Source organism: Ochotona princeps, chromosome 27 (genome assembly GCF_030435755.1).
Source record: "Ochotona princeps isolate mOchPri1 chromosome 27, mOchPri1.hap1, whole genome shotgun sequence".
Classification (NCBI taxonomy): domain Eukaryota; kingdom Metazoa; phylum Chordata; class Mammalia; order Lagomorpha; family Ochotonidae; genus Ochotona; species Ochotona princeps.
In genome coordinates, this window is record NC_080858.1 from 13,163,949 (window position 1) to 13,190,629 (window position 26,681).

Here is a 26,681-nt window from a genome sequence, read left to right on the forward strand (position 1 = left end):
GGTTCACACTTTCTGAGGGTTATCCTGATGCACAGCCCCTCTTTAAATATAACTGATCTGAAGCAGTGCAGTATTGTTTTGCTTCAAAGAGTTGAACATCATCAAATCAGCATTTGTCATGTAACATTTTCCATTTTGGTCAAATACACGTGAGCATTTTAAAAGAAGCTTAGGTAGGTTTTTCCTTAATTCACATGAAAAAGATGTCTTCTTTACAAGAAATTATTTTATAACTGAAAGATTAAATATTAATGAAGCCATTTCATAAACTATGGGAGTCAGTCCTTGTTCAGAGCCATTTTCTAGTTCTGAACACTCCCCTGAACTGGCTGCGCTTGCTGCTGCTGGTCCCGGGCCAGTGCTCAGGGACTGCAGGTCACCGGGTAGGAAACTGGCTCCACCTAAGCTGACAGACACAAAACACTGGGAGGAAGGACAGGCAACTTCTTGGTCACCCCCACTTTGGGAATACATTATCTCACTCCCCCATCCCGGCTTTCCAGCAAGACAATTCACAGTCAGCGCCTGTGAGACAGGACTTACGAACAGGGGTTTACCTGGGATAAGGAAGAACGCTGGAAAATTGCTGCTAGTCTCTAACGACCTCAGCCTGCGCAGCCCTCCCGCTCCCAACTACTGTCTCCCAGCTTACTGTGGTCTGTCTGCATTAATCTGGTCAGAGATTTCTTACACTGTACTAGCAGAAGTCATGCTACTAACTCGACGTGACAATTATCGGAGTAGCCTGCGAAAGTACACGATGTTTAACATGCATCAAATATCATAGTAAAAGAAATTCTGTGAATCCCACCTGATGATCCAAATACATGGCGTTCCTTTGAAGATGATGTGAAAGAATTTCATTCTAGCAGGCACCAATCAAGGAAAAAAAAAAGAAAAGGGTAGAGAAAGAGTGCAGAAGCTGTGAGAAGATCAACTTTCAAGTAAGGAAGAAGAGCTTGCGACAACTGATGCTATCACAGCACAAAATCACTTTCAAGCACACGTGCAAAGTGTCAGGTGACACTCTGAAAGTTACAACATGGTATTTCTTTTTGTAAGAAATTAAGGCGACATGCATTTAAAAGTGGATCTACAAAGCAGAAGACCCTCCCTCTGGCTTCAGCAGATCTTTTTTGCAATGGAAGGCTTTTTCCAATGCTTCTTATGTAATCACATGCTATTAAACCCTTTGAGAAATGTTTTCATGTGCTCATTTATTAAGTCCAAAAGATAGATTTTCGAATAAATCTTTGGCATTGAAGAAGTGGCATTATTAAAACTGTAAGGAATTTTCAAATTACTTCTTTGCTGCATATGACAGGACATTGCAGCATATGACAGGACATTGCAGCAGATGCGAAAATGATCACGAAATAGTCAGTGAATAACACATGCTATGTTGTGATAACATATGTGATTTCTTCCTCACAATCAAAACCTGCTGGGTGGGTGGGGAGCTACAGCCTCCCTGTAGTTTCTTTCAATAATGTGTAAGTAAGGTGACTTCTCAAAGGGTCAATAGGAGAGTCAGATGTTGGGACGATGGGGACAATGATGGTATGGGCTCATGCCCCACACGTGAGACACTGACAGCCGACGACACAGCGCGATGCCGCGGTGGCTAACCTTGGGGCCGGGGGCCTCGAGCTTGAGCTGCATGAGCTGTGCTAGCGTGTGCTCCCGGACACTGCTCAGTTCTGCCTGCTGCCGTCTTAGCTTTATGAGCAGCAGCGTGAGCTCCTCTGGCTGAAGGAGTGCAATTTAAGAATCCAAATAGTGGGAAACAGATTAATTGTTGTCTTAAGTGACAGATATTAAACCAAGATTTCTTGGCAAGTTTCCTCTTACGGTTGACATCAAGCATAATGCCTAGGCACTATGCTGATGGGTCCTACATAAATGCACAGATATCTAGAGAAACAGAAGGAACAGGGTTACTGCACAGCAGAACATCTGCAAGTTAAGGCATTTCCTCAGAACTCTAGAAGATATTTCAATGTTAATTCATGCACATTTGTAATGCCCTAAACCCTTACGAAATATACAGTAAGAGCTATTTAAATGTTGAAAATAGAAACAAGATGTCTAAAAAATTTTTCAGCAATAGACCAACACCTTTATGTCAAATACACTATTTTAGAAGGTAAATAGCAAAGAATTAAAATTCAAGTAAAACTTGGATGATCTTTTTGTACTACTCAACTCAGAACATGCAATTTATTAATTATGTTCTAGTTATAGTGTGAATGTCACAATGAATGCATTCACTGCACTTTTTAATGACCAAAAGGTCAGTTTATCAGATTTTTAAGGAAAACAAAACAAAACAAAAAAACAAAAAACACAAACACAAAAACAGGCAGTTTCATGGGTATGAAAACCCTCCTTCCAAAGTCTAGTTCCTGATTGGCTACTCTTAAGCTCTAAGAAAACATATTAACAGGTCAAGGTGACACAGTTTTCACTCGTTAGAGATGCAGTAAAGGCAGGCACTGGCAGTGTAACAACCCATCAAATATTCCTTGGTGTTCCATGAGCTTGGCTTTAAGAACTTCAGGCGGCAAGGAGACGTTCTTCACTGTTCTGACAACCCTGCCAAAAAGCATTCCTGCAGTTGGATTTGTTGTAGCCTACCCCGCAGCACTCTACCAGCTCTCCTCTCTTCTCCTCATTGAATGTTCTTGCCCTTTATTTTCCATATGGTTCTTTAAAGAGACAGAAATCTCTTAAAAATGTTATTTGAAATCATATAAAAATTACTGCCTTCTGACAGCAGAAAAGCCAATTACAGTTACTATTGGATACCTCAGGGCAAACTGGCAAAACAGAACGCTGGTGGACACAGTGCTACAAGCAGGGCTGGCTCTGCTCCGACATCAGCCACACATGGGGATCTTGAAATTCTAGGTTGGACGTTGGTTCATGATCACTACATCCACTTCCTGAGATCTTGCCAGGGAACGGGGAGAGTCAAATAAGAGAGCAGATATTCTAAGATCTGGAGTGATGCTTGACAAATACCCAAGGAAATCTTAAAGCTCTGGCTTATTATCTATGGTGTTATAGAGGTAAACCTATATTCTTTTCTTTTTTTGTAAAGGATGAAACACGTTAGTAAGTTTGCTCAATAGTTAAGTTTTGGGGCCAAATAAGAAGAGGCACATTTATCAGGATTAGGAGAGGAGGAACAGGAGATGATAAGTAACTTTTATGTCAAATATCCACTAGAGGGAGCAAGACAGGAGGGAACAATCTCATAATGTTATTTCACATTTATTTTATGACTGGTGCAAGTTTCAGATAAATGACCTAATCTTTAAAAATCCCAGCATTTAAAGCCTCTCAGTTTTGATCAAACCATATTTTAAATCTTCAAAAGCTGTCTTCTTATATCTAAACATGAAAAGTGAAATAAAATAATGTTAAGAATAAGTTTTGATTGTTGTACCATGAAAATTTCAGATCATGAAAAATCTATATGAGCGACAGAATCACATTTTCACAGAAACTCTTCTCAAGCAGGTCATCAATGACAACAATTCACAAGAAAAAAATCTTGACTACCCAGTAAGGCTGCTTGCTGAGTTTTGTTCCACTAAGGAACAGTCCAAGTTCTGTTTTCAGTATAAGGGAAGGAATAGAGCAAGCAAACCCACCTAGGCTACACAATGAACCTTCACAACACTCCTGTTTGGGCAGCCAGGTTTATGGAACGGTATTCACTAAGATACTGAAATGGCTGCTTCACTCCAGGTTCTCCCGACGAGCAGTACCAGTTTTCCTTTGGGAAACTCCTCTGAAATGCCAACTTCAAAACTATGTCAAGGATGTGCCTTCCTGGGTAGCACATAAATAAAACATGGTCTGGTCAATAAAGATATCACACTCACCGTTTTGCCTTGCAGGCTCTGGGGACTGACGGACTGCAAAGTCAGGCCAGCTGGCATCGACCTTCTGTCAGGCACATAGACGTGCTGGGGAAACAAAGGCAGAGGATGAGCCTGTGGTGAATTTCTCTTCCTTGTCAACATCCGTGATGAGAAATCTTGAAGTTTATTTTACAAAATGCCATTTTAAAATTACTGTTGGTGTTGATACAGAGGTAGACATGAAAATTTCTCATGGGATTTGAATACTAGTGTTGATGAAGCAATGAATGAGGCAATTCTGTATTAGTGTGGTCACAGCATCCCTTTATATTTCTAAAAAGAAGTGTGGTGCCAAGCATGGCTAGGGTGTCGCAGTTCTGAACATGTTTCCTATTAGGCTGGATTCACCCATCTGCTTTGGTATTCAGTCTGTTGGCAGAAGTAAGAAAATCCAAGTTGGAAATGGGAAGCGACTTCACTAGATTCTTGGGATAAATGTGGATGTTCATCTTCAATGCAGCTAAAATGAGTGGTGCTTCCTTAAAGTTGTAAAGTCGCAAAGACTGTATCAGCGAACTTTTAATATGAAGCATTAACATCCACTGGTCAATTTGTACTTTAAGTGACTGTTTCTCCAAGCGTGGCCTGTAACATCAACTACTCATCACCTAGAAAATGCTTTTTGGTGAGCAATCTTCCCAACGCTGACACATTTGAGAACGCAGTATAAAGAATTACATCTGCTAAAAATCAACACCAAGCACTACAAAGCCATCCTGTCAGGCTCACAGTGGCAGAGACACGATTTCCAAAATTACAAATTTTGCTTGAAAACTCACACGGTTGTCATTGGTGACAAATACGGTCAGTTGTTTTCCTTGAAGTGACAAGCTCACACTTCACTCTGAAAAAGTGTGTCTGTTGGGCCCGGCATGGTAGCCTAGCGGCCAAAGTCCTCGCCTTGCATGCAGCAGGATCCTATATGGCCACCAGTTCTAATCTTGGCAGCCCCGCTTCCCGTCCAGCTCCCTGTTTGTGGCCTGGGAAAGCAGTCAAGGACAGCCCAGAGCCTTGGGACGCTGCACCAGTGTGGGAGACCCCGAGAAGGTTCCAGGCTCCTGGCTTTGGAGTGATGCAGTTCTGGCCGTTGTGGCCACTTGAGGAGTAAATCATCAGATGGAAGATCTTCCTCTCTGTCTCTCCTCCTCTCTGTATATCTGACTTACCAATATAAATAAATAGTCTTTACAAAAATCTACAACCACTTTAAAATTTAATATTAACAATAAAGTAAACAATGGCGGAAATATTAAAAAGTGTGTGTCAAACACCAATTCTGCAGTTATCATTTAAAAAATTATATATAGATGTATATGTATATATTGGACTCCATGAAGAAAGAAGCTAGTTCAGCTTCCAATTCAATGCTGTGTTATTCCATGAAGCAACCATTAGGACTTTAGTATACAATAAGTCCTACATACGCTCTTTCACCATGATATTAGAGCAATATGGGATTTAAAGGGCAAGACTCAATAAAATTATGCTTTACTGTTTCATCAAGGAGGCTCTTCAGTGAATTTTCTATTATTATTATTGTATTCCACCTGACTGACAGTGAAGCACATTAAGTCATTAGCACATTTTGGAGGCTACACCTCGACTTACGTTAAGGTGCCTGAGTTTTACCCATTGTTGCATTTACCAATCGTAGTACGACAAATAGAGCTTTATCATTTTTAAAATAGCTTTGTGAGGAGGACACTTAGGGACCTCCCCAGGGGTCCAGACTATACTTTGAGAACTGCTGAATTTAAAGCCTGGGAGACGAAAGAATAGCTTAAATGAAAACACTGAGCAATGCTGGTGCCGTTTTCTGGGAAGCAGCGGCAGACAGCTGGCTGTCTACGAGCAGAACACAGAGTGTACATTCATCTCCTCATTTGTTGCAGAAACACACATTCTGTTGAAGAACACGAAAAACACAAGTAATCATGCGAGGAAGCGGTTTAGCCACTTTAAAACACACGCTAAGTTATACTGGGACAAGTTTTTCTTATTAAATTGCTTATGTAGCCTTTGGAAGTAAAAAGTGACACACCACTGCCACAAGGTTCAAACTGAGCCTTTGGGGGGGGGGCTGGCAAACTCAAGTTTCCTTCAAAACAGTTTTCTGATCTATTATTTTTTACCAAACATTTATGGAAACATCGAACAAAAGCTTTACACAATAATACAAATGAATGATTCAGCCTGTTACAAGGGTAACAAGAAAAGGTATATTTTAAAGTGGAGGAAAGCAAGAAATCTCTAGCATTAAGAGGAAAACGTTTCACTCTCGGATAGACGTTAGGGAGCTGGCTGAACGCTGCATAGAACTGATTCAAGCAACTGCTCTAGCATTACAAAAAGCAGAGCGATACGAAGCAATCTGAATCCACTTCAAGTAATTTAGGAAGGAATGAAATTAAGTTCAAATAATAATGATAATGACAAAAAAGAATCTCTATCTTAAATTTAAAAATGCGTGCTTATGCCACTCTTAGGTATCATGAAACTCTAATATTGGATACTAAGGAGGTATCTTGGTATTCTACATATTCGGCTGGTTAGAGGATGAGGTCAACACTTTCATACGCAAAAAAAAAAAAAAAAAAAAAAAAAGAGAGGATCCTCACACAGGATTACATGTATGCCAGGAGAGGGCTGGTGTACATTTCCAAGCGTGTGAAGAGCCAATCAAGACGCATGCAGTCCTAATCTGTGCTATCAAACAGAGAGGAACGTATATTGCAGCACTCCAAAGACATGCAGTGTCGTGACATGTTTTAATATGTGAGATTCTGACACTGCTGAATTAAAAAACTTATTATTTTTTTTAAATAGCCAAGACATGCCTGGCTTAGCTAACTTCCCCACACCCCCATTTCCTTATTTTTTCATTTCAGAGCTTAGTCTACCAGAAAGCTTTTCACTGGGCAAGCAGTGAACTCACAGCCCTTACCTTAGGGAGGTGAGCCCTGTGTCTGCGGTCCAACGTCACATCTCCTCTCTGAATGGGTGATGTCACTTCCGATCTGTAGGTGCGTTGTGGGGAGTAGCCCTGATAAGCAGCCATGGACCCATGGGACGGGGATGTGGGAATGGAGTGCATTTTCTGGTCAGAAATATTCACCATGGTTTTAGGGCTACTCAGGGTACTGTGTCGAGGCAGGGTGTTCTGCTTATTGTAGAACTGGCGCTGTTGCCACTCGTAGAGCTGCCACATAGTGTCATCTCTCATGGACCTGCGCTTCTCGTCTGCTCCGGGTGCCAGGCTCTTGTCGTGGGCACCAGGGGCCACACTGTAGGTGCTGTCGGGCCTGGTCTTGCTGTTCCTTGGGAGAGTTCTGTAACCTTCAGGATAGCGGGCCACAACCTGGGCTCTGTGGCTAGGCATGTTTCTGGGTAACGTCTGGTAAGAATTCACTCTAAAATCAAGACCCAAAATTAAGTGTAAAAACAGTGAAGGGAAAAGCTTCCAAATTCCAATTTAGAGTATATTTCTTTTCTTCTGGTAAGTAAAATATTAGATGTTTTTCAAAAAGAATGACATATGAGGTATCAAAGATTAATATATTACATTCCTTTTCTGAAATGCAATTTGTCGAACTTAATACATTAAATAAGCAACATCTACATCAATTACAGAAAAGTGTATTAGTTTCACACAGTTCCTGACGTGGATTAAAGAAAAAGATATATACAAGAGGCATATAGTTTTCATGTAAATGTATTTCATATAAAAAGTAACATCATCTAAGATGCAGTCTGAAGTCTGTCTGGAATCTCAATGGAAGAGTTACATAAGACTTCTGGATGAGAGGTGGAGGTTGCAAACGGCACTGACGGAGCCTAAAGCCCGGCAGGGACATGGCCACTCGGTGCACTTCCTCCCTCGGCTGGAGGGGGAGCCGCAGGACACTGCGGGGGCGAAATGAGACTTTCCCTGCATCATTTTTCCTGACTTGAAAAGCTAAAGCTCAAATATTTTTATTTAAAGACAAAACACTCAAATGTGACAATACTCCAGATACAGAAGTCAATGTCAGCAATGTTGTAATGTTTCCGGGATTGCTAATTTATCATTAGCATTCAAATTCAGAAACAATTATCCATATTGGGGAGGGGAAAGACGCAATCACACATGTAAAAATCATTTATCACGACCTTAAAATTTAACCAAAAATTCAGCTTTTCTCTGAAAGACTAATTTATTAGAAAAGTAGAGTTATACAAACAAATGAAAAAAAGAGTGGAGGAGAGAGAGAAACAGATCTTTTTGTTTAGGTGTAGAAGCACAACCTCTGCTGCTTTCCCAGGTACAATAGCAGGGAACGGGATCTCAAGTGGAGCAGCCGTGTCTGGAATAGGCACCCACACAGGACATTAATGTTGCAGCAGACGGCATAACCCACTCTGCCACAGTGCCAATCCCCAGTTTATTGTTATTATTTTTAAAGATTTATTTATTTTTATTGCAAAGTCAGATATACAGAGAGGAGGAGAGACAGAGAGGAAGATTTTCTGTCCGATGATTCTCTCCCCAAGTGAGCCGCAATGGCTGGTGCTGCACTGATCCAAAGCCAGGAGCCAGGAACCTTCTCCAGGTCTCCCATGCGGGTGCAGGGTCCCAAGGCTTTGGGCTGTCCTTGACTGCTTTCCCAGGCCACAAGCAGGCAGCTGGATGGGAAGTGGAGCTGCTGGGATTAGAACTGGCGCCTATATGGGATCCTGGGTGTTCAAGGCAGGGACTTTAGCCGCTAGGCCACGCAACCAGGCCCGATTATTATAATTTTTAAAAAAGACACAGATAAATAGATTTTTCATAGTTTTCAAAACTATCTTTGTACTAAACTCATACTAGGTCAATTATATTATATGAAAAATGATTTTTATATGTCCATTAGATTTCTAGGTAAAGTTAATTTTTTTTGCACTATTTTCAGAGAAACTGTAGCTATAATTTCAATTACAAAAGTAAAAATACCCCCTTTTTTTTAAAAAAAAAAATAGCAACCATTTTAAGAAAAAGCTAAGTTAAAAGTTTTCCATGGGTATAAATTTATATTTTAATACTTAAGTCAATGTGATCCAATGAACCAAAGATGTGGGGAATGCTCCAAACCCCAACATCCTAGGTCTCCTGCCATCTTTCAGTGGTCAGTGAACGACTTGCTCCTTCATCACTGTACTGACACCATGCATGCAGGGCTGCGTACCAGCACCTTGCTGTTTCCTACTGGGAACTGAAATGTCACACATGTTGGTGAAGACACGGACCAGAGGGGGTCACAAGACTTGAGTGTAAACTGTTACTCTGCCAAACTTTTCATCTTCTGTGGATGCGTGGCCGCTAAGCCAGACATGAGGGTTCTCTTTTACCCCAAAGGCTTATTGTCACCTAAGTGCCAGCATATCCCAGCCAAAATAACAGGATAAAACAAGAGTCCCGTTGTGACCAGAGGCAATGAAATGCGTACATTCTGAGTTATATGGCATGCTGGTAATGCAATCCCTGCACAATCCCAGTCTCTTAAGGCTGTAGAACTGTTACCTTGATGCAAAGGGAAGTCTTACGTTAAATACACCTTCTTTGTAGGTCACGGCACCCACAGAGGCTAAAACTGTGAAAAATACAGCAGTAGAGAAGCAAAACAGTAAAGTGGGAAAATTTGGTGATTCAAAAATCGGGAGGACCACGTGCTGACATCTGCATTCCTACCTAGTCCTTAGAGCTAAAATAAATAACATCTCCTGGGACCCCGAGAGAGTTGGCGGTGTTGGGGCTGGTGAGCCGAGATCTGGATATCACATCCCTACACTGTTGTAATACTTGGGGTTGCAGTCTTCCCGGGCTAGCCAGAATTAAGAATAAAGGTGCTGGTCTCCTACTCAACAAAGCAGCACTCTTCATTATAACTGTGAGCCTTATACGTATGCATAGAAATTAAAAAAAGGGGGGGGCATGGTGCGGCAGCCTAGCGGCTGAAGTCCTTGCCTTGCACGCACTGGGATTCCATATGGGCACCAGTTCTAATCCCAGTGACCCTGCTTCCCATCCAGCTACCTGCTTGTAGCCTGGGAAAGCAGTCGAGGACGGCCCAAAGCCTTGGGTTCCTGCACCTGCGTGGCAGACCTAGAAGGGGTTCCGGGGTCTCGGCTTTGGACTGGCACAGCTCCGGCTGTTGTGGCCATGTGGGGAGAGAATCATTGGATAGAAGATCTTCCTCTTTGTTCTCCTCTCTGTATATCTGACTTTTCAATAGAAATAAATCTAAAAAAAGGATTATCTTAAAAAAGAAAAAACTCCAAAATAATCCCTATTTAAAAATGCTGTAAGTTATTAAAAATAAAGGCAAAAAGACACACACAAAAACTGACCGTCTTAAAGTACTGCCAAAACCCAAGAGAATGGGCAGTTGAAACTTTCTGTGATTTAATCTGATAAGAAGCTGCTTTCTAAAACTCTGGGCCTTATCTTGTATTCAACATATTTCTAGTATCTTAAGGTATTTTCCCTAAACTACATGTCCTCCATCACGCTGGTTGTTTTTAGCATTTCCAGTTGAAAACAAGCTTGTCCAAAAGTGAACAATAAGCCTCAGACAAGAAGTCCTGCAGCTAGACTCACCATCTGTTGACTCTGGTGGGAGCAAAATGGTTCATGATACTCCCATCCGAGCAATAGGGGGCTCAGTTCCACGCAAAGACTCCCCCTGGGTATATCCTCTGGCCCCAACTTGACCTAGCTTGGAACATGAAAGTCAGAATGCAGAGAAGCAATGAGCCCAGAGCTGGCAACACCATGGCCATCTGCTTAGGGAGTGTCAGCCAGGCACCCACACTCCATCCAAGGCTCTCTGCCCTACTATAAATAAATTTACCTTGACACACCTGTGGGAACAGCCATTCATCAATTAAAAAAAAAAAATTACTGAAGCCTTGCTATGGACAAGTCTCTTGACCAAGAACTGAACTACGTCCTAGAGATGTATTCATAGGAGGAAGGGACATCCACTGTCCATCCAAAGCACACTGACACAACCCATCCGGTGCTGCGCAAACTGCAGCCCAGGAGCCTCCCCGGACCACATGCTTCTGTTAGTGTCCCAGAGCACTCGGAGGGCGTGACGGCTGGTCCCTTTGGGGAGAAGGGCTGTCAACCTATCGCCACTTTTCTAGTAAAGTTGGTTAATGCATGACTTCAAAGTTTAGCAGCTTCTTCTGCAGAAATGTAATTGAAAATTAGTTTACTATTATCTAGTAAATTTGTGGTCCATATATTTTCTAACACTGAGAGCTATTAAACAAACAAACAAACAAAACAAACCCTAGCATTTCTTTCAGTGCTTTCCTCCAAAGAGATTCAAATGAAGCAAAGTGTGATTTACTTTTAACTGAAAGCTTAAGAAAAGTGCACTGTAAGCTCCTTCATCAGGTTTAGGGTCCCATTCAGCAGCAGCTGCCTGTCAAAGCCCATGAAAAACCTGGCCCCCTGATTCTGCCAGGCAGAACAATGGCTTAAGGCACCACACATCCTAACAGGGGCTGCACTCCCAAAGGAACTTGGAAGCTTTGTCCACGGAGGCAGGGGTCTACTTTTGACTAAATATTAAACCTTCCCTCCCTACCCCATCAGAAGTTTAATAAGAAAACAAAGCCCATCATCAAGGTTTTAAAAAATGAATTATATCGTGAATTACAATAGGCTTCTTTCACCACCAAGAAAAAATATAATTTCCATTACAAAGCACGACAACTATTTTTCTATGATGAAGTTTACATAATAACGTAGCTGATTTAGTTTGATGATGCAAAAAGGACTTTAGCCATTTCTAAAGAAGCAGTAACTGCCTGCCTGTCAGGAGGCTGGGGAAGGAATTCAGAGAAAACCTCTGCTTACAGCAAGTTAAGAGCAGTCCCAGGGAGCTGCTGGAAAGCATTCAAGGGAAACAAAGTTGCAGAAAGACTTCACCATATTAATTACGCCCATCAACCTCGCCCTGCAACTAACATTTTTACCTAATAGTGAGAAAAAAAAAAAAAAAACAACGAAAGTGAGCAGATTTCCTGAAACTCACTGGATCTCTCCTGGATGTCTCCTACACACTCAGCAATTAGGAAGGTGAACAGGGCTGGTGCGGTGTTGCAGTGGGGTGAAGCTACTGCTTGTGAAACCTGTAACCCATATGGGGGCCAGTGTGAGTCTTGGTGGCTCCACTTCTTATCCAGTTCCCTGCAAATGAGCCTAGGAAAACCATGTCAGACGAGTTCAAGTGTTTGGTCACTACAACCAAAATGGGACACCCGGATGGAGTGTTAGGCTCCTGGATGTTTTTGGCCATTTGGGGAGCCAACCGGTGGGTGAAACATCCCTCCGCTCTTGCCGTAACTGCCTTTTTTTTTTTTTTAAAGATTTATTTTTATTACAAAGTCAGATATACAGAGAGGAGGAGAGACAGAGAGGAAGATCTTCCATCTGATGATTCACTCCCCAAGTGAGCCGCAACGGGCCGGTGCTGCGCTGATCCGAAGCTGGGAACCTGGAACCTCTTCCTCCAGGTCTCCCACACGGGTGCAGGGTCCCAATGCATTGGGCCGTCCTCGACTGCTTTCCCAGGCCACAAGCAGGGAGCTGGATGGGAAGTGGAGCTGCCGGGATTAGAACTGGCGCCCATATGGGATCCCAGGGCGTTCAAGGCGAGGACTTTAGCCGCTAGGCCACGCCGCCTGGCCCCGTAATTGCCTTTTAAATAAGTAAATAGATTTATTATGATCAGGTTTTGAAGTGAGCATGAGAACAGAGAAGAAAGGAGACAATTGAGACACCGCAGGAGGACGTCTTTGTAGCCCGGGGAGCCAGGTGTTCCTGGGCTTCGAGGGGCACAGAAAGGAGGAAGGACCTCCCAGCGCCAGCTGTCCCACGCGCTGCCACCTCCCCACTATCACCCGGAAGGCACTTTACTCTTTGTTCAATTAAAACAGTGCAATGCCTTTGTTTGTTGCTCTTCTACTCTCGGAGTTAGGATTATCCAGCTAATGCTTGTGTATTAATATATTAAAGTACCTTTTTAAAAAGAAACGTGGGAGATCACCCCTAGATCTCTGCCTGTCTGGCCTACATGGAAGGTAACAGACACGCGGCACACACCGTGTCCCGGAGGGAGGCCCCCAACAATGCTTTCAGCCAACCGAGCTGCCCACTGCACTGGTCAGCCATTTGCTTCTTAACATGCAGAACTTCCTCACCCTTAGGTGCTAGCTTTTGTTGTGCCTTCCCTGGTTCTACTCTTTCCATTCTTTGAATACTCTTTCCTTACTAGCTTTTCCTCTCATTCAGCCACCTCGCTGCATCAATCTATCTACTCATGCACTTACCTTTAATTACTTCTGACGTACTGAGTTCAGATCTCTCTGAGGATAGGTCTGGAGGCACCACAAATGTAACCTGTCCAGTCAGCACCTTCCCTTTGCCCAATCTTCCGTGGGTGGAGGAGCTAAACCACCCCAGGACCCAGCTGGGAAGCAGGACACATGCCTGACGCATGGGAGCAACTAGCCTGTTCTTGAACACAGCTCCTCTCTTTCTGCCCGTTTCAATCACTCAAGGAACTTTTGAATTTTCCCAACTGAGTCCAGATTGTGCAGCCAGATGGATGTCTCCTGAGACACCAACCCGAGGCACGTCTTGCGGCGTAGCGCCCTCGCCTGGCTATTCTGGAGCCCGGGCTCCTTTCTCTGCTGTCTCTCAAATCTGGAGCTTTGCATTTCTAAGCCAAGGCACACACGTGATTCCTTAAATATCAGTTTCTATCTTCTTTCCTCTAAGCCGATTTTCCTGAACTCTGAACCTTCAAGGCCACACTGCTGCCACCTCTTCTTCCTCCACTGTACCCGTCATGCTACACTGCAGCTGCTGACTCCAACGCCTCCCCTGCGAGACACGACATTCGGGAGAACCTCAACTGTTTATTTCCCATACTGTATGTTGAGTCCCTACAACCAATTCGTAATAGCCACATAATGCATATATGAAAAGCAAATGTACACACGAATGAGTAAATACTTAGACAAAATATTTTCACACTTAGTCATGTATCTTCTAATTTAAAGAAAGTGAAATGCGGCCAGCACAGTGGTATAGTAGGTTAAGCCTCTGCATGTGTTACCAGCATCCAATATGGGTGTTGGTTTGAGTCCTGGATGCTTCAGTTCTGATCCAGCTCCCTATTTGTGGCCTGGGAAAGCAGTGGAGGCTGGCTGAAAGTTTTGGGACCCTGCACCCGCAAGGGGGACCTGGAGGAAACCCTGGCTCTTGGTTATGGATTGGCCCAGTTCCAGCCATTGTGGCCATTTGGACAGCCAACAAACGGATGGAAAGTTACCAGATTGGGACTGCGAGACAGGGAGCAGGAAGGAGGTGCTGTCTCCCACACTGCCTCTCTCGGAATTCCTAGTGCTGTTATCAGGCCGTGAAAGCTGCTGGACAAGCAGGGTTGGTGGGGAGGGTGACCGGGGAGGCGGGAGTAGGTAGAGGACAACTTCTCACTGGCAAATCACAGCTGAGGATTCCAGGGGAAGATGAAAGCGGCACAACGGACCAGACATGAACAGGATGGAAGGGCAAGGTTTGCTCCCAAGTTCACCCCAAACCCAATCTCTACCTACAACCTAGCCTTTCCTTGTAGTGGGCCTGGGAGGAGCATGCCATGAGCAAACCTGAGTGGCAGGCGATCCAGGGCAGAGGAAAAAGACACATCTCCATCACCATGCACAAAAGATAGGCTGAAAAAGCTGTAGGATCTAAAATGATTTAAACCGGTTCTCTAAACAGGTAGCTCAGAAGCCTGTCTCCACCGGCACAGTATCAAAGCAAGCCCATAACAAGACACTTACCCCCTGGGTTCTTCCTCAAGAACCCTTCCCTTCTGGATTTTAATCCACTGCTCCAACTGTTGCATTGAATTTGTCCTCTGTAGGACCCGGTCAGCCTCTGTGTGCAGGGTCCCTGCATTTGGGTGAGTGCCACTTCTCAGATCTGCCAGACTCACATTGACTGTTTTGTTCTCTGAACTGTTCACATTGACTGGTCTGTAGTGTGCAGCTGGAGCTGGGCCTGCTGACCCGCCATCATATTCAGACGACAGAGAATTCAATTTCACACTATTAATCTTTGTTAGAGGTCTATCTTGACCATCCTTCTGAAATCCGTATTTTTCAGCTTCTAGTGCCTTTTTTTCTTCCATCTTGCTTATTTCCTTGTTTCTTTGGTTGTTTTGGGCCTCTGGTTTAATCAGCACTCTGTGGTTGGGAATGTTATTGATTTCTTTACTTGGTGCAGTTTCAGAGGTAATCTTGTCCACTCTGAAATCACAGAAGAGTATCACAGTAAATCAGATGAAATCATGCATTTACTACTTCTGGGATTCAATCTAGGAAACATCTGGCCTTATTGAAAACAGAAGTAAAAAGTCTGTGAAGGGTCACAAAGAATAAGACTGACCAATCCCCAGTGCTGTGGTGTCAATATTCAAGCACAGCAAAGCATGTGTTGATAAGAAAACAAAGCACGGAAGGCGCTGCAGGACACACGGTAATTATGTGCCCACGCCTTTGGCAATCTGGAGACGCAGCAAGGAAAACTGCTCTTTGACAGTTAAGCCGCAAGCCCACACTGCTGGGACTACTAGCTACTTGCAATAAATGACGTGGCTCTTAGCCAGGAGGGTTAGCTCATCGCGACAGAAATGCAAGCCTGGCTCCGGAAATGGTGCCAATAGGAGAGTATGGCCTAATGTTATCACAGGTCTGAACTCTAGACTAACTTTATTTGTACTCAAGATGACCCTGATGGTGGTTTTAGAGCTATTGTAGCCAGACTGCCAATGCTCTGCTCAAACTTCAACCTTTTACTAGCTGCAACTTTGGGCAAAGTGCAAAAACTTATGACACCTCATTTTCCTCTTTGGTAACTAGGCATAACCCTGGCACCAAGGTCCAAAGGTTGTTGAGAACCAAATTAGATAATAAGTGACTGGTATAAACCTATTACCACTATTATTCCACCTCATTAAGCAATTCTGGATTAGAATGTGGCACCCCATGTCCACCTGTCCACCGGAAGATCCTGCTAGTTAAGAAAGTACGTCCGGGCCACCTGACAGCTTACTGCTCACCACACCCTGGTCTCTATTTCGGCCTTTTGGATAAGAATCAGCTTCTGCGAGCTCACTCATTTTAAGGCTCTGACAAGCGTCAGCTGAGCTGCTGCGCCTGTATAAAACTGCCAAGATCATGTCCCTCTGGGAGGCCGCCTGGGAACTGGCCAGTCTTTCACATCTCAAGAGCTCAATGTCCCTCCTACCAGCTCCTGTCTGAGCTACTGCTGCCCATTTCTGTGATATGTGGTAAATACATAATGCACACAAATATATCTATATTCAACCATAAATAAAGATTTCTATATAAATATTCACTTATCTCTCTGCAAACTGATAATTTGAATAAAGAGTGAAAAGAAATGTGAAAATCATTATTAGACTGAAACTCGGAACTTGGGGCTGTTGCCATGCTATAAGACTGCAGTGTCTGCATCCGGTTAGGGTGCCAGTCTGAATCCTGGCTGCTCCATTTCCAATCCAGCTCCTTGCTAATGGCCTGTGAAAGCATCAGTGAACGGCTCAAGTCCTTGGGCTCCTGCACCCATATGGGAGACTGGAGGAAACTCCTGGCTCCATTGTGGCCAGTTGAGGAGTGAATCAGCAGATGGAAAACCTCTCTGCACCCCTGCCTCTAAACAAACAAACAAACAAAACCCCTCAGGACTACCTATATGCTCATTCTTAGGTTAGATATAAACCATAGTTTCTAGTACGAGTATAAGTAGTACTAGCAACTGAAAAAGTTCATTATGTAGGTCATAACATTTCGTTTCCTGGAAGATATAAGCCATAGAAAATATTCATTAAAAGCACATTTATCCTTGCTGAGTTCTGGAAGAGGGGTAACTAAAATGTATGAAAAGATTCTGAAAAACGTAATTACCTTTAGTCTATCAAAAGTGATCATGTAAAATTAGAACTGAAGAGACTTTTTTCTTTTTCCCAAAGATGTACTGAAGAAATAGAATCCAAAAGGACATATATCATGACTTTTCTTTAAGTGGGATAAAGCTGACTCACAAAAGTACGCTAAGATAACACCAATAATGTAACACTTGTGATCTGATTTTTAAAACAGTTGACACTTAAATCAGTGCAAAAAATACAGAGATATGTAAAACAAAAAAAGGGTGGGAGCGTGAACATTACCCATACCATGTGTATCACACTTAGCATTTAAAATTTTTTATTTTAAATTTTAATATTGATTATATGGCTAAAGGGGTTGTAGACCCATGCCCTTTATAGTTTTGATGCTATCAATGATGTGCATACTAGGAGCTTATGGCATTGTAGTTCACAGACATTTCATGAATTCTGATGAAGTTAAAAACGGAATGTTTCATCTGTGAAGTGATCGTTGTGATACATAGTCTAAATATTTTGGCCACAAAGCAAAGGCAGTCCATTATCTTAAAACTAGACAGATATGCTCAGACTTAAGATATGAAATATTACAATTAGATACCTTTACGCTGAATTACTACACTTAAAATGGCAGGTGTAAAAATGCCAACAACTGAGCCTGGCGTGGTAGCCTAGCAGTTAAAGACCTCGCCTTGAAAGCTCAGGGATCCCATATGGGCACCAGTTCTAATTGCGGCAGCTCCACTTCCCATCCAGCTCCATGCTTGTGGTCTGGGAAAACAGTCGAGGACGGCCCAAAGCCTTGGGACCCTGCACCCGCGTGGGAGACTCAGAAGAGGCTCCGGGCTCCTGGCTTTGGATTGGCTCAGTTCCACTCCACTTGGGGAGTGAATCACTGGACAGAAGATCTTCCTCTCTGTCTCTCCTCGTCTCTGTATATCTGCTTTTCCAATAAAATAAATATATCTTAGAAAAAAAGCCAACATCTGGAAGTAGGAGAAATGATATTATTTCCAAAGGAAAGTACTGATTCAGATCGGACACACAGTGATGCTCAGCAATTCCTGGCTGACTGAGCCAATTTCCCAACACAACTGGCTGAAAAGGAGGAAAGGCCCATAATTAGACTAGGTTGTAAGCAGCACAAAAATAAATAAATAAATAAATAATAAAACAAAAAACTCCAACAACAACAACAACAAAAAAAACCCCCAAAACCCAACATCCATCTGTAGCACTCAAAATTATGAGAATTCTGAGTTTTTAGACTGGTAAACATAATGAAAAATGGAAATGAGTTAAAAATTTGGGGAAAAGTATATAACAGATGATTAAAATGATTTGGAAACTCAGATATTTCAGTTAAATTGACTTCCACATCCTAAAAGATTGCTTGAAAACTTTATAATACACGCAGAGTTTTTGAAGATTTTAAATGAAATTTTCACCTATACGTTCTCTTCAGTTTTTGCTGCTTACAACCTCACTGTTACACCCTCTCAGGTAATTTTTACACCTGGACTTCTAGAAACAGGTTTTCTTGCTTTTGGCTCTCAGACTAGAATCCGTACAGGCGAAGGTGGTTTTCCCTGGAAGTCGGTGTTCAGAGCTCCATCCTAGTACCTTGTTCTTTGCACATTTTTCCTAATATCTAATTAGCAGAGAGGCTAACTTGATTTGGACTTAGTATTTACAAAAACTGCAGGAATACATAGTGTCAACTTAAGACTTCTTGGTACACACACACACACACACACACACACACACACACACACACACAGACTTGCAATTGATAATGTTAACAATCCCCTAATTTCCTAAGGCAAGGGAAAGGGCCCAAGCCACATGCTGGCATTCTCCATAGGTAAAATACATGCATAACTGTCGCCAACAGAAAACAAGAGTTAACTGTGTCGTAACTTTACCTTCAAATTACAGAAAAATTTATTTTAAAAAGTATAGTATTCAACTTTTAGTTAAACTTTGAGAAATTATTTCTTTTGTTTGTTCACAATAAAATGGAAGAGTAATAAAATGGCAATATTTTCAAGCAGGGAAAAAAAATCACAGACAAATTTTTAGAATATCTATATCAGGCAATCCCAATACAAAGGCTGCAGGAAAAAGACACAATTTCTAAGTTGTGGATAAATTTAGAAACCATCTAAATGCCTGCGGAACTATTTCCAAATTCATTTACAAAAATAAATCAGAAAATGCCAAAGAAACAAAACTCATCAAAATGTTACTGCGATTTATTAAACTTCAAAAATTTCAACATGCTGCAAAAATACAATTATATTAACTCTGAAAAATAAAAGCAATTAAACTATGAAAGTAGAGGCTAAGATTTAGGATCTTAAAAAACATTCTCTCGTAGTCTGTAAATTTGCATAGCTTTAAGATAACAAGTTAAAATGTACTCACCGGAAGTTAAAGGTAATTCTGTAAGAAGAAAGAACATTCAGTTTGAATGTTAGGATTCTAGAGTCATTTCAGTTTGCTGATAGTGAAAATGAATGAAGAAGACAGGTGGAATAAAATGTAGGCGGTATCCCAAACTGATAAGCTAACATTAATTTAACAGACAAAATGAATGAATCCTTGCTTTCTGAAGAAAAAAAAAATTTCATGTCATGACTGTGACCGTGCTATGGACCGTGACAATGGTGTGCCTGCCAGACAATGGGGAGCAATGAAAAGTGGCAGTCGGGGTACTCTCCCCCAGCAGTCTTTACCTTTTCACAGGTTCTGTCTGCACCAGGGCAGCATCTAACATGGCCTTCATCCACAACTCCATTTCCTTTCCTGTATCAGTGCAGAAATAATAGGTCCGCATGTTTGGGTGGGCAGCCTGATTGAAAATGACATGATCATTTTAAATAAAAATACGGGATTCTGTAAAAGAAGAAGAAGAAGAAAAAAAAAAGGTAAGTAGTCCCTTACACAGATCTTATTGTCAGCTTTCAAAGAAAGCAGACCTGTATTTCATGTAAGAAACAGAAATGACTTCAAGAAACAATCTACTATATGAAGAGAATTCTAGGCTTCGTTTTTAACATTACCCTTTTTCTCTAAAATGTGTGAGAAGGGAAAGAGGCATTGGAGTGGTACTATGTCTGTATACACCTCCTGCATCCATACATCTTTATTCAAGAATAATGTCCCAGCGCAACCAGCAACAAATTTATTGAATGCATGTGTCATAGCATTTCCCTCTTGTGTTAAGTTCCTCAGTCCTCAAACGGTGCTATATTAGTGTTCTATAAAATCCTTATGCACAGCCATGTACGAAAACAAGATTTATAAATGATTCAAAATGGCATTTCCTTTTAGGTTTTCAGGTTTCAGGGTTGGGGTGTAAGCATTTTGGTTTCAAGAGGTAGAAGGCTTCTGTAACTGGTAAGCAGGCTTCCTCTTTATGGTGTGACAGTCTGCCTCTGTCTGGGAAACAGAAGGAAGCAAAGCCAACAGACACTGCACGTAGACCGCTATACCAGGAGCAAGCCCCGGCTTCCTCCTTTTAGCTTCTGGTCCATCAGGGCGAAGATGGTAACACCGGTAGGTAGATTAGGGAAGGAAAAACAAGGTCGAGGTGGGCATTTCTACAGGGCAAAAATTCTTAATCTCTACTGAGAAATGAGCATGTGACAATTTCCTATTATACACTCAAAGATAAAAAAAATATAAGCAATGATTATTTCAGGGGAGTGTGAGTTAAGGGAAAGAATACTAAGCAATTAGTTAGTACACACTAAGTATGAAAAGATGGGAGAAATACATCTGGAACCACACACTTGAACCCCAGATCTTGACAATCTGCTGTATCTATGATGTCAGTGAGCTTCCTTACAGTCTTTTTTAGTATATACAAAAATTCAGTAAACACAATCATATCATCATACAACCAATGAACGTGATTTAACTACAGAAGAGACAACTGTAAAGGAACAACTCCAAGGATGCAGTTCGCCCTCTATGTTGTTGGAAGTGCAATTGGGACTCTCTGAATGAGATTGTGTAAGAAATGAGTAAAGACAACTGTCCACACTGTCCAACCCTGGAAGGAATGCTGAACTGGCGATCATGAGAGCCAGTTCTCCCATGACACTGACAAATGTCTCTTACTTGTGTGTCAAATGGAAATAGGAACTCACTGTGTTACAGTACCCATGGTAGTGAGGAGTTGTACATTGTGTTCTACATCTATCACCATAGTTTCCACTTACCATTTCCATAAGCCGGAAGCATCAATGTCAGCAGATTTAGTAGTAAGGCAGCTCAAAAATTCAGAGAAAGAACACCAAAGAAGAGAGAATTTGGAATAGCAGTTACTATTCTAGTAATAACTGAAATTGAGTGAATGCAATAATTACAGAGAAAAGATATTTAACACACATTTTTAATTGCTATTTTAATATTCTAGCATTCCCCACCTCAGTTTAAGAACCCAGTAAAAGGTGCTACAGTACAAATTCAAAAGGCAATGGCTAAATTGAGAAGCAAACAAAATAAGTCTATGGCCAAATAATTGTGGTAATACCACACAGTTCTACATGTATTGCTTTACAAAGCCATTTTTTTCTTAAGTTTTCAGTATTGGGTTTTGTTACAATATCTTAAAATATTTATTCTGTTCTTTTGGTTTAAACCACTAATCAAGTTTGATAAAATCTACTTAAATACAAAGTTATTCTACTAGCATGCCAAGTCATTGCTCAGATATGAGCTGTCAGTGACATCACTACCTAACCTCACCACCAAACCTTTCCATTCTTTCATTTCCACAGATAATAATGTAACACAGGCAGCTACAAAGTTGCAAATCAGCTGTAGTACTGAGCATTCTTGTAAAAGCGGATGGGGATTTGAAACTGAATCCGTTTGCAAGGGTATAAACATATTCGCTGTTAAATGACAGCATGTTTTATCCTTATTCTCCCCCTTTCTCCCGGAGGATATTGCTAGCCCTGGGTGGGATCTTGTGTCTGCATGAATTTAATAACAGACTCAGTGTCTCAACTGCAAATACCCTCTACAAAGAACCTGGCCATCAGGATCTGCTTTGACCTAAGAACATCTGTATGTAAACATACAGTATGTTGAAAATATGGCTGTTGTCTCTTCCAGTACTCCTCTCCCAATTTAGTATGAAAACCCTCAGTAGTCTAGAGTACTACTGAAGGAATAGTACAACAATTGCCAGACCATCCACACCCGCACTAGGCCAACAGGAGCATTTTTTTTTTAAATGATGTTTACAGAGTTGAGAAAGATGCATGCCCATGTGGATCACCGATCAGGGTGTAAAGGATTGAGGATTAGGGGCAAGTGGATGAGACCACTGTTTCCAATTTTCTTTTTCTTCTGTACCTGGGGGAAGGGTAAAACCACACACGGTATTCTAACTGCATCAGTACCCAGGAAATAGGAGTATCTTGACACATTCGATCTGGGGACAACCCTCTAAGAGCATGCACATGAAGACGTGTGACCTCTAGTCTTATAGCCTGTGCTTCCTGACAGTATCCTACACAACCCTAAGATGACTAATTCAACTATTTTAAATATAAATCAATGCAATCCAAACACCTAAATACCTTCTTGCTATAACTTTTGAACCAATATCTGCTTTTAAATCACGGCAAGCGTCAAGCACACCATTCCCTTACCTTAAAAGCATATTTTCGATTAATGTGATCCTCGGAGGTAAGCAATGCTATCTGAAAGCTGGGCAACAGGATGCTTCCCAGGATGCCCTCCTCCTTCTCATCTGAGGGAACATCGAGCATATAGTTAGAATGGTCCATGGTCAAATCAAGCAGAACTCATTCTCTCAAAACCTACTTTGAGCCAATCTAAAGGTTTCTCCATGGGAGCTATCTACAAGAAAGTTCATGGAAAATGGTTATTACCAAAAACACCTATGGGTAGATTTCAAGGTTGTTTTTAACACTAAATCAAACTTACCTTTCAATTTCATTTCTCCATGAACTTTCTAAAGTACCTATGTATAAATACATGATTTTTACACTTAGTTAGATCTTAACATAGTCTTAAATAAAAGGATCAAACAGAAGGGCATACTTTTTTTTATTCCCAGTATGTTTCCTCAGCATATCACAACTATTTTCACACAGAAAAAAATATCATTAAACCAGAGCACAGCATGCATTTGTACATACATTGCATCCTACATGGCCTGATAACACTGCATTCTCCGAAAATATGTTAACATGAGAGTAGTGCCAGGGGAAACTACCACCTTTCTGGTAAGATTGAAATGCCCAGCCACTGTCATTCTCTACAAATGCACCACTTGCATTCCATATCCTGCAGACATTGTTCAAATGTGCTATCTCTGAGCCTGCCTCAACTGTTTCCAGTCCTAACTCATGCCAAGCCCTGCTATCGTCCTGGAAGAACCTCAATGCACTGCACCCTCAACAACTGTGACAAACTTATGTATGAATTAATTATCTTTCTCATCCCATTACGATGTAAACTCAATGAAGACATACCTAGAACATAAGTGGTAGGTGCTCAAAAAATAACCGCTGCATAAATATATACATATGTGTGTGTGTATATATTTAAATAGAGATTTTAAATTGTTATAAGAATCATATGCCATTCAAAACATATAATTTGGAAGGTTTGCTTTTACCAGTCATTCTGATACACAATAAAAACGAACGGAATAAATTATAGGCTTGTAAGGCAAGCACTTAAAATACACCTAGGAAAAATGAAAAATCATTAATCTTGACACAGCATAGATTCATATTAACTTGCTGGTTAGAGGCAGGGATGTTATGAAACCTGAAATCTACAGTTCACTGTTACAGATCCATAAGACAGGTTAATGAAGCTGTGCATTGGGCCAGTGAACTTGCCAAGGAGGAAAGTCATAAATGAGAAACATTCTTTTTATTATGCTTACTGCATGCTTGAAAGCAAAATGATGGCAAACTTATTAAAGGATTTTATTTCCTAGAGTACATGATGAAACTTCCAAAAGGAGAGAAACCACATAGAGATACTTTCCATAACTGTTCTTAGAATGAGAAAGCAAAATTGCTTCTGTTACACTGTGCTCACTCTTCCAAAAAGAAGAAGCAACAGTCAAGAGTAGTTGAAAAGATGGAAAGCTGTTGTCAGTAATGGGGGATGCGATAACTGGAAAGAATGAGCCATACCCTAACCCTGAATCTGATTTTATTTCTATAACAGGTCTCAATCACACACATTCTTCTGTGTCCCAGAGTAAAACCATCTTCCTTACTGCTGCTTGCAAATACAGAGCACACAGGATTTCCCTGGAACCCCTGGGCTGTCTTCCTTTCTGACACTAACGTGAGATATTGGGTGAATGAATGACACTCCCATAAGACATCAGCTTCAGCATCTATCAGACTGGGGCCAGCATTTGACACAGCAAGTTAAGCTGCTCCCGGTGATGCCAGCATCCCATAATAGTGCTGGTTCATGTTCTGGCTACTCCAGTTCCAATTCAGCTCCCTGCTCACGTGCCTGGGAAAATAACAGAAGATGGCCCAAGCACTTGGGTTCCAGAGTTCTGGAATCCTGGGTTTGGGCTGGCTCACTTCCGGTTGTTATGGATGAGCGGACCAGCAGATGGAAGATCGACCTCTCTCTGGAACTCTTTGTTTCAAATAAGTAACTCTAAAACAAAAACAAAAAAACAAAAAACAAAAAAACCCAGAAAGAAAAAGCAAAAGCAAAAAGGAGGGACGTAAGGTAGCCTAGTGGCTAAAGTCCTCACCTTGCATGTGCTGGGATCCCATGTGTGCACTGGTTGGTGTCCTGGCTACTATACTTCCCATCCTGCTCCCTCCTTGTGGCTTGAGAAAGGCCTTGGAACCCTGCACCCACATAGGGAGACCCAGAAGAAGCTCCTGGCTTCAGATCAGCTCAGCTCCTGCAGTTGCTGACTATATGAGAAATGAACCAGTGGATGGAAGATCTTTCTCTCTGCCTCTCCTCTCTGTAAATCTTACTTTCTAATAAAAATAAATCATAAAAAAGCAGGGAAGAGTGGAACAAAATTCACCTTGAAAGCTTATTGTGAGGGTCCAGGAAGTCCACCTTCATGAAGAGCTCAGCAAATAAGTCAGTTTCAATGAGTATTCCCTTTAAATTAACTTTAAATGTTATTGCACATGAGATGCCTTGTGAAATGACCATGCTAGGAGTTTGGGACTGTATTGTTCTGATGCTCCCACTCATGGATGGTTCTGTTGAGGTTCCATAAATGTAACCTAAGTTCTGCCTTACTTTCTTTCAGCTGCAGCGCTTCTTCTACCACCAAGCCAAGAGAAAGCCCTGCGTAGTGTTGCTGTTGTGGCTTCCTGAGGAGTGAGCCAGCGGATAGATCTCTCTTTCTCTCTGTTTCTCTGCTTTTTAAATAAACCAGTCCTTTTTTTTTTTTTTTTTAATTTATTTGTTTTTATTGGAAAGACAGATATACAGAGAGGAGAGACAGAGAGGAAGATCCTCCGTCCAATGGTTCACTCCCCGGGTGGTTACAATGGCTGGAACTGAGCTGATCTAAAGCCAGGAGCCAGGAACCTCCTCTGGGTCCCCCACGTGGGTACAGGGTTCTAAAGCTTTGGGCCATCCTTGACTGTTTTCCCAGGTCACAAGCAAGGAGCTGGATGGGAAGTGGGGCTGTCGGGACTAGAACCGGCACCCATATGGGATCTCGGCGCATTCAAGGCAAGGACTTTAGCCACTATGCCATCGTGCCAGCCCCAAACCAATCAATCTTAAAAATAATACATGTACTCATAGTTAGCCAACCATATTATTAGTAGTTAGCCTTTCTCAACTGGAGTACTTCGATGTCTGCCTAACTTTAAGTCAAGTGCCATTGTAGTTTTTCTAAGACATATAACCCACACCTGGCTCTATTACAGTATTCTTTCTTTTTTCAAAAGCTCTACTTAGTCTATGTAGAAGTAGAGAGAAAGAGAGATCGTCTATTGACTTGTTTACTCCTCAAATGGCTGCAATAGCCAGACCTGACTGTTCTGAAGCTGGGAGCCAGTAGCTCCTTCTGGATCTCCCGTGTGGGTGCAGGGATACAAGGCCTTGGGCCATCCTCCTTTTCTTTCCCAGGCCTTTGGTAGGGAGCTGGATTGGAAGTGGAGCAGCTGGGAGACTGACCATGAGATGGTGGCACTGCAGGTGGAAGATGAGCCTGCGGTCTCTGTGCTGGTGCTCCACACCCCCAGGAGATTCTCCTCTGGCTATCATCTTATTCTCCACCATCGTTTTCTGTGGAGTAATATCTCCTAGCTAGTCTTCTCTGTTCTCTTATTTCTCCTCTACACTCAGCTTGAAGGAGCTTTGAAAACCCCAAGTCAAAGCATATCATTTCTATGCTTAAATATTATTTCCTTACAAAATACATGTTAGAATCCATGCATGGACAGAGCGCTACGTGGTCTCATCTTCACTTCCCTTACTCCTTCCCTCTTGCCAGCCAGCCCAGTCCTGGTTCCTCTGGGTACCTGCACTGTTCCAAACACTTTCCCCACCATACAGTCTTTGGGCCATTCATCCTCCCTGCTGGCAACCCCTGCCCCGCCCCTGCCCCCAGGATCTTCCTTCTCACTTGGATCTTAATGTGCAAAGCACCTACTGGAAGCCCTAACCCATGGAAAAGTTTCTCTCACTGTCCCCTTTCAGATGGAGGCCTTACTGTTCTAGAATT

At 42.0% G+C, this 26,681-nt stretch overlaps 1 protein-coding gene across 5 annotated transcripts in view; it reads right to left on the reverse strand.

Annotated features, from left to right (window-relative positions):
• Positions 1-26,681, reverse strand: part of PLEKHA5 (pleckstrin homology domain containing A5) — a 197,355-nt gene that overhangs the window by 45,358 nt on the left and 125,316 nt on the right. For 3 of the 5 annotated variants that reach the window (XM_058655782.1, XM_058655779.1, XM_058655778.1), the window contains exons 8-14: positions 22,615-22,715; positions 19,681-19,796; positions 14,811-15,278; positions 6,877-7,342; positions 3,894-3,977; positions 1,630-1,749; positions 812-865 (exon numbers count right to left, since the gene is read on the reverse strand). In XM_058655782.1, coding sequence (XP_058511765.1) covers positions 812-865; positions 1,630-1,749; positions 3,894-3,977; positions 6,877-7,342; positions 14,811-15,278; positions 19,681-19,796; positions 22,615-22,715 — 1,409 coding nt within the window. Of the gene's footprint in view, positions 1-811; positions 866-1,629; positions 1,750-3,893; positions 3,978-6,876; positions 7,343-14,810; positions 15,279-19,680; positions 19,797-21,171; positions 21,304-22,614; positions 22,716-26,681 lie in introns of those variants that run through there. The other 2 variants (XM_058655781.1, XM_058655780.1) reach the window with 2 other exon arrangements.